The sequence below is a fragment of the Branchiostoma floridae genome, chromosome 4, assembly GCF_000003815.2.
Source record: "Branchiostoma floridae strain S238N-H82 chromosome 4, Bfl_VNyyK, whole genome shotgun sequence".
Classification (NCBI taxonomy): Eukaryota; Metazoa; Chordata; class Leptocardii; order Amphioxiformes; family Branchiostomatidae; genus Branchiostoma; species Branchiostoma floridae.
In genome coordinates, this window is record NC_049982.1 from 16,964,547 (window position 1) to 16,972,704 (window position 8,158).

Below are 8,158 nucleotides of genomic sequence, written 5' to 3' on the forward strand. Positions count from 1 at the left end.
ACGTCCTATCCGAGGGACGACTCATTTTTCACTTGAGTAAAGTGAGGAAAGTCGTGTAAAGTGCCTTTCCCAAGGGCACAAGACCGGCAACACGGCAGGCGGATTCGAACCGGCGACCTCTCGGTCACGGGCCGAATACACTACCACTGTGCTACGCGTTCCCATTATTATTCATACTTAGTTTATTCACTTCCTCCTGAAATTGTGTTAAAGATGAGAGAATATCTTGCCCATGATATCCTGAGCAAAGGCAATACCATCTACCTTGACCTTACAGATGTCATTACTTGCGTTTCGACACAGATACATCGTGACAGGATCAATTCACCTATGTAAAACATGCCAAAACTGAGTCAGATAGAAGTGCATGTAACCTTTAATTTAAATTCCTGACATTTGCTGCTAATGCAGCCTGTGGCCTTTTCAGTATGCTTTCCAAGCCAAATGTTACTAGTTGGATCATAATATAGAAGGTTGGCTCCGACTGACGTAAATTGTAGAATTGTTGGGTATTACCCTACAGAAGGTTGAGTTTGTTGCCAGACATCTGACTTATCTTCCAGGTACCTTGCTCAAATAGGATTTCAAAGGAATTGCAGATCCATCCTTTCATCGTGAACTTGTACTATTCATTTTCTGAAGTCACTTTGTGTTTAACCTCCATAAAATGTCAGAAATACACCTTTGGGTACTAGTATGTACAAGTAAGTGGCTAAAGTTTGAAAAAGGTGATTTTTATGAAGATAACTTTCATCTAGAACTAGAAATATTGAATGCTGTAAAACTTTCACATGGGTTTTGTTTTTGAGGTAGTTGTAATCTCGATTATACGAATATGTGCCTTGTGCATGTACTGTATGACTCTTGTCTTAGAGAACTCTAAATTGAGAATTCAGAGCACTGCATAAATCTTCTTTTTCCTCCTACCTCAAAATAAACCGCCACTAAAGTAAGTAGACAGTTACTGAGACGAGTGCTTGATGGTTACAAGACTCATAGCTAAAGATAAGGTACTTCCTGTATATCATGGGGACAGTTCTATGTAGCAGAGACATCTACGTACACTTTATGTGTATGTTCTGTCCACAGCATAGCCTCACTGATATTTGCAATACCTGACTATTTTTTAATTCAGGTTATCACATGTGATAAATGTAAGGAGGTTAAGTGGACAGTTTGCCCATCTATTTTGCAGAGTGATTGACGTAGCAGGCCAGAAGAGTCAACGGAAGAAGTGGATCCATTTCTTTGAGGGAGTGACAGCCGTTCTGTTCTTCACAGCCCTGAGTGGTTTCAACGAGCTCATGGATGATGATGACAAAGTGGTAGGAGTCATCTTAAGATTAAAGACGTCAAGATAGAAGATTCCAAAAAGTAGAAATTTTAAGGCTTTTTACCCGATATTAACCTTATTCTCTTTTTGGTTTCCTGAAATTGTGAACTGTGAAAGAACAGCTTTTGAATACTTGTATGCTTGATTCTGTCCTTAACTTTTGGCAACTCATAGATGTATCTTTTGCATTAAGTCCCCCATCAGTAAAATCTTCATTTTGCATATGAATAAGGGCTATCACACAGTTTTCTTCAATCACTGTAATCAGTGTCACTAAGTACTGTACATATCAATACTGTACAAAATCACAGTGCCAATTCTCCATTGTGCCACTTTGCAGAACTGTTTGCATGACAGCCTGGACCTTTTCCGTGACCTGGCCTACAACAAGTGGCTGGAGCAGACAGACTTCATCCTCTTCCTCAACAAGCATGACCTTTTTGTGGAGAAACTCAAGACAACCAGCATTAAAAGCTGCTTCCCGCACTATGATGGTACTGCACATCAGAATAAATTCCAGGGATGTGGGTGGGGGTCGGATGTCTAGTGGTGGCGGTGGGGGTGAAGCTGTAGGAACTTAAGAAATAGTAAAAGAATCTGAACTATTACATTGATTTGCTAGTAGAACTCACCGATATTGTGTTTGGCAAGAAAATGTTATTCAAACTTTTACGAAGTGTAGACTACATGTACATGTATATTACACATTTTATAGCTATGGATATGAGATGAACTTGTTCATCGATGATGGTGCAACCTAATTTGTATTAATTTGTGAACCTCTGTTCTCTTTCTCCTGAAGGTCCCAACACTCCAGAAGATTGTACGGATTTCATCCAAGGGGAATTCCTGAAGAGAAAACCTGTGAAGAAGACCGTCTATCCCCACATAACCTGTGCCACTGACACCAACCTAATGAAGACCATCATCAGCGATGTGCACAACATTATCGTAGATATCAACCTGCGCAGGGTTGCTCTGCTGTGATTCTTCAGAACTCTGTGTATTGTTGCAACTGTGTTGGGGCTGGGGCTTGTAGGGAAGGGCTTGTACTCCTGCTAGTCAAGAGTTTTGTATGTGTAGGTAGTCTTTCTTCTAGAAATGGGACAACGGATGGATACAATTGAGAATAAGGGCAATGTTTGTAACATCTGGCTGTGCATATCAGGCAGTTTGGCACTGGAGTCAACTGTGATGGACATATCTGACGTTGGGAAATTTATTTTCCACTTCAATTTATAGTAAGTTACTATATCACTTGGCAACCTGGACATGTACTGCACCACTTACATGATTACCAGATAAACTCACCCTTTGTTTTTCTTTTCTCCTTACTCATTTGAAACCTTTTTTATGTCAAAGATGATGATGTGTGGAAGCCAAATAAGAGGGGGATGGCACCAATGGCTTTTCTGAGCTTTGGAACTGAAGATGCCAATGCCGTTGAATTGAGTAATGAATTAGATGCTTGTTTTTATAATAACAACCCCTCACATGCACACACACATGCACACTCTCATACATGCACACAATTTTGAATGAAATATGGTTAATATAGAATGGGAAATTGCAGGGAAGACTTCAGCTTATCATCTATAAGAATGGAATAAAAGTACAGGGACTGAACAAATTTTAGTTCCATGAACAGTAAACGTAAGATTTATAGAGAAAGTTTTTAAAAAGTGTACTCTGTCTCCCTAAAGAATGAAGAACAGAGTATCTTATGATTGCTTACCCCATAAATTGTAAATGGTAAATCGTATGATGTTTGTGAACAGGCCCTTAGTCAACATGTATTCCATCAGAATTGTAACTGTGTTATACTGTATGGGGTAAAGCTGTTCACATCATGAAACAGCCCTGTGTATTTACAGTCAGATTAGCATAATGATTCCACAGATATAGCTACTGTGCACTGTAACTGATCTTTTTCCTCGGTGTGACAGATAGGACAGTCTTTGAAACTCCAAACAACATCAGGCAACAAGATCACAGGTCGTCCTGGCAAAGTAAAATAAGTCTTTAACACACATGTTAGCAGTTAACATTATTAGCCAATTTTCAACAAAATGGTATCATCTTGATGGAGTCAAAAATAATACTCAGCTCCTGGCCCAATATGCTTTAATCATTCCAAATTATATGTATATACAGAGAAAATTTAAAGTGCTCATGTACCAAGTATAAGCTATGTAAGCCAAAGTGTCCACATCTGAAAAGAAGAGAGCATTTCAGTTTCAAGAACTCAGATAAAATAATGTGGACAAGCCTTGTTTAGAATGCAGATGTAATTATGTTCAATGTCACGGATAGAATTGAAATCCTGATATTCCAATGAGGTAGTGAGGTAGCTGATGCCTGAGGAACTTCCCATTCTGAAATACTTGTCTTTACAATGGCAGTTACTAGCCTGCTGTGTGGCCATATTTTCCCGGAATTTCACAAAAAGAGTGAATCAATGCAGAAGATACTTCTTAGATTCAGATGCTGTTATTTGCATGTACCAAGCAGAATCTGTGTTCAGCCTGTCTCTTGTAGATGTGATGTTGCAGTGCCACCTAGTGAGGGGTTTTGGTACCACACCAATGAGCTCTCAAAGAGGCTTTTGTAGTAGGTAGTGAAGGGACAGGTTACATTTCATATAGGAGAAACCTAATCCTAACATGTCTATTGGTAGGAAACTCTGAGTGAAAGTATTCTTTGGGGTGATTGACAATCCTTTAACTTAATGATGCTATTCGTATGTTAGGTTGTTTTTACTGTAGTGCTTGATGGAGGTGATACATACAAGGTATGTCCTATTGAAAAATGCCAATACACACTACCTTTTTTACTATCATTCATCTCCTTTGTTCTCTTGAAGATGTCCCCACACACAATGTTTGACTTATGAAAATGACTCCAGCCATGATGTCGTAAGTGCAGAATTCTTTGAGACCTTCGTGTATAGCAGAGAAATGTGCATTTGTACCCTCCTTATGGAAGCTTTGATATGAGAGTCATTTGTGCTTAGTGGCGTGAATTGGTATGCTTAGTTAATTGTCTTATTTTGTTACTTTGTAGGTAAAAATAACGGAATGATTTCAATGTGCAAGTGCTCAAGTACCACTGGTAAGAATATATTTGAAGCTTATAGGATGAACTTTTTACTTGTACCCTTTGGAAAGTTTGAAAAGTGTTCCTGCTGAGTTTTGGTACATGTAGGATTTGTTGGTACCAGCAGTGATAGTTGTGTCTTCTTGACTAACACCAGTTTGATGACTTGGTGCATAATTTTTCCCAGGACAGAATTAGAGTGAGTCAGCAAACGCCAGAGTACCCATATTGGGCCGAGTTCATGTCACAAACCCGGTAAATATTCCTGTGTCATTTAGAATGGCCTGGTTAACACTATAGACTCAAGTACAGCAAAAATTTAGAATGCACCATCAAGATCAAAAGCTGTTGATATTTTTATTGGTTCCTAATCCAAACTGCAATATTGAAATTAAACTGCATTGACTATCGTTTTGTTTTTACAAGAAATTTTTTTTTGCTCTTCATAGAGAAAAGGAATCTTAGAATCACTGTATGACATAAGTGTGGCATAACAATTGTGAAGCTTGAAGTAACTGTTTTTTTCTTCACTTTTAGGTATTTTTAACCTGTGATACAAAGTGATTCATGATGAAGCAGTGGTAGGGTAGAAAATGCTGTTCTCTCATGGTCTAATGTAATATTGTTCTTGTACATTATGTTATATCAGTATTGTGTTGCATTTTACCACAGTGTTTTGTGTCTAGAATCTGATTAGTTAGTGATGTTTGTTGCATAATTCTGATAAAAGGCCAGGAATAATTGTGACCATTTGTTTATCAGACAGGTGGTGAATGGAGGAATGTTAGCTAATTTCTAGTTTTCCTACGTCATTGTTAAATGGTCTTGTGATGAAATGCTGGTTGTGGAAATAAGGAACAAGCACTTCACAATAGGACTGCACTCCTAAATTTAACATTTTGTACAAGTACCAACATGATGGACCTGTACCCATTTTTTGCAGTAATTTACTGGTATGCAGCCCTTCTTGACAATCTTTTATCACATCTTTGTACTTTGGAGTTGCCAACTTAAGCTGGGTCTACACTAGGTCCTGCACTGTGGCAACCTAAGCAATATAAAGTTATTACTTAATAACTTAAAATATTCTGGGTACTAAGATAATCTGTATGATATTGACATTTACTTCACTGTATCATCACATTTACATCATTTCATACTTTGGGCAATTATAAATGGCACAAAAACAAGCCATACAATGAGTCATATTGGACCCCCTCCCACCAAAAATTAAGCGTGCTGACTTCCATGGTGCTCTCATGGTACAGCAACATCACATTTTTGCCCCTTGAATGTTGGTATGGAATGGGATAGAGTTGTTTTCATTTTCTTAAGTAAAAAAAGTGCCAAAAAATATGACTTTTGAAAATTGAAGTTCTACAGCCCTGATATTACTTAGGTTGCCTTTAAGTTTCTGGTATGTACATGTACACTGCTTTGTTCTTTGACTTTCTATGCAGGGGTATTAAACCTAGCCTGGAGTCCAGCCTTGTTGTTACACTCCACAGGGCAGTGACAACAAGGCTGGGAGAGCATCAAAGCTAACAAGGCTGGACTCCAGGCTACATCAAACCATTTCCGTCTGGTACTACATGCTTTATATACATGATCTATCAGTCTATCCGCTATTCCCCTTTCCATTAAATGCTATCCCATGATTTATTGCATTGCCTAACTTCCCACATGTAAAAGTGAACAAGAATTCAACCATCTGAGGTCCTATTGTACCTGCATCTTTTCTGACCCATCCTTAAAAATTGAGTCACTGCACGACCAGTTGAGATATTTTGCTGCTTAGTCATCATTGTTCTAGCCAAATAAGGTCTGCCATGGTGTAATTCCCTTACATAGAACATTTGGCTGCTGTGTCAGTCCTCTGAGTCATCAGACAATGAAGAAATGAACACACGACTCACATGACATGATCACAAGACATTGCCAACTCAAAATGGAATACAATTTCATCTCAATGTGAATGGGAAGGTGGATTCAGTTGTGGATAGGTAAAATCACAATTGTTTTGAAATGGCAAAAGCTATAAATTCCTTTCCGAATTCTTGGAAAGAACCAAAGGATCCAAAATGTACTCCCTAGCATGTTCCAAATTAAACAAATTCTAAAAAGACCTATTGTTTCATAACAGTAATGGAGTACACGAGGAGTCCATGAAATAGTTGTTAACTCTTTTAATTCCTTGTTCACTTCTCCGCACTATATGCTGTTGGAAGATGTAACCCCAGCCTTGTTTGTGTCTCTAGATTTTATTGTAACATCTGGAATATTTAGTAATAAAAGTGCATTGTTTCAGAATTCTTACTCTAGACACTATAGCATTCTGGTCCGATACAACTATTTCTCAGACTCTTATATGAAGATGCCTAATGCAGTATTTTGTCTGTGTAAAGATATATGAATTGAGCTTAAAGCCATCAGGAATCCAACTGTATATCTCTTAATATTGATGTCTTTGCACTGTTGTGGGTCCATATGTAACTAACTGTACACAGTGATAGACAAGTGCACAGATAGCCATGTCATGTAAATGTATTACAAGCCAAAGTATGAGTAAATCGAGACATTGTACTGCTATAGGGGCTGCTATACTGTCGTAAGTAATGTGCTCGAAATTTTCAACAGAAGATACCTGTAGAGTGTATGGTGCCAGTAATATTTCAGTGTGATGAAAAAAGTTTCAGCACACTGTCTGGGTGCGGGTTTCATACCTTCCCTTAGACACTTAGATGATGTCATCACATCAGGTCATGGTGTGATACCCAAGCTGGTACGGTATTGCCCAAATATCTTCTCCTGACGCTTCAGAACCGCTCCCTAACGTTTTTATGTGAAATGGCATCAGGGGTACCAAGATATCGTGTTTTCTATGGCATATTTTCTATTCTTCGGCCTTCTGGTTACTCTTGAAGATGTGACACTTCTAAATGTGCTTACATCGTGACATATGAAACAAGTGCCCTTTCCTAATCTGTAAGGCAGAGGGAAAATGAAGTCGATGTCTCCATGACTATCTGCACGGGTCATCTATGCACTGTGACTAGTTTGAAAGAAAGAAATACAGGACTGAGGCACAGGATACTGAAATCTTTTGCAGGCAGATGAAGGGAAAGGTTCAGACAACGACAGTATAGCAGGCTCTGTTGTAGGCACCTCACAGCACCTTAGTTCTGTAGCTGTGTGTAAGCTGTTGTGATTGTTGTAATCATAAACTGTTCCTGACCTGTGCCCGGATCTATGGTATGAGATTGATTATTTATTATCACAGTATGTACAGATGAGGTTTAGTGACATGTCCAGATGAGTACAGATCTCACAAGAGATGTAATTTTAGTGCAAATGGCCTGAATAATATGCTGCTTTTCCAGCCTATAACGTCGTCCGTTATTTGAGTCCTTTGCTTTATAAACGTTTCGATGCTAGGAAGTTTGATGTTACCGTTGATATAACCGTTGATATAACATCGTCATCTGACTTAAGGTTCGTATACAGCGTTTGCTAGTATACAGTAACTGCAATGAAAGCACAAAAAACACAACATCACTCTTTTCGTGGCATTTAATGAACAATTGCTACCATAGTGCTACCGCAGACGTCTTCTTCCATCCAAGCAAGGCGGCCTGGCCAACATGTCTTCATGCCACAAACTTTGAATTTTATTTTCTGCCATTATGGCTCTGTTTCATGTCCTATGATCTTTTTATTCGACGACAAAGG

At 38.6% G+C, this 8,158-nt stretch overlaps 1 protein-coding gene across 5 annotated transcripts in view; it reads left to right on the forward strand.

Annotated features, from left to right (window-relative positions):
- Positions 1 to 7,813, forward strand: part of LOC118414400 (guanine nucleotide-binding protein subunit alpha-11-like) — a 36,737-nt gene extending 28,924 nt beyond the window's left edge. For 4 of the 5 annotated variants that reach the window (XM_035818433.1, XM_035818428.1, XM_035818432.1 and 1 more), the window contains 3 exons: positions 1,196 to 1,325; positions 1,674 to 1,827; positions 2,136 to 7,812. In XM_035818433.1, coding sequence (XP_035674326.1) covers positions 1,196 to 1,325; positions 1,674 to 1,827; positions 2,136 to 2,320 — 469 coding nt within the window. In that variant the 3' untranslated portion in view covers positions 2,321 to 7,812. Of the gene's footprint in view, positions 1 to 1,195; positions 1,326 to 1,673; positions 1,828 to 2,135 lie in introns of all 5 variants that reach the window. The other variant, XM_035818430.1, reaches the window with a different exon arrangement.
- Positions 7,814 to 8,158: the final 345 nt, after the last annotated feature.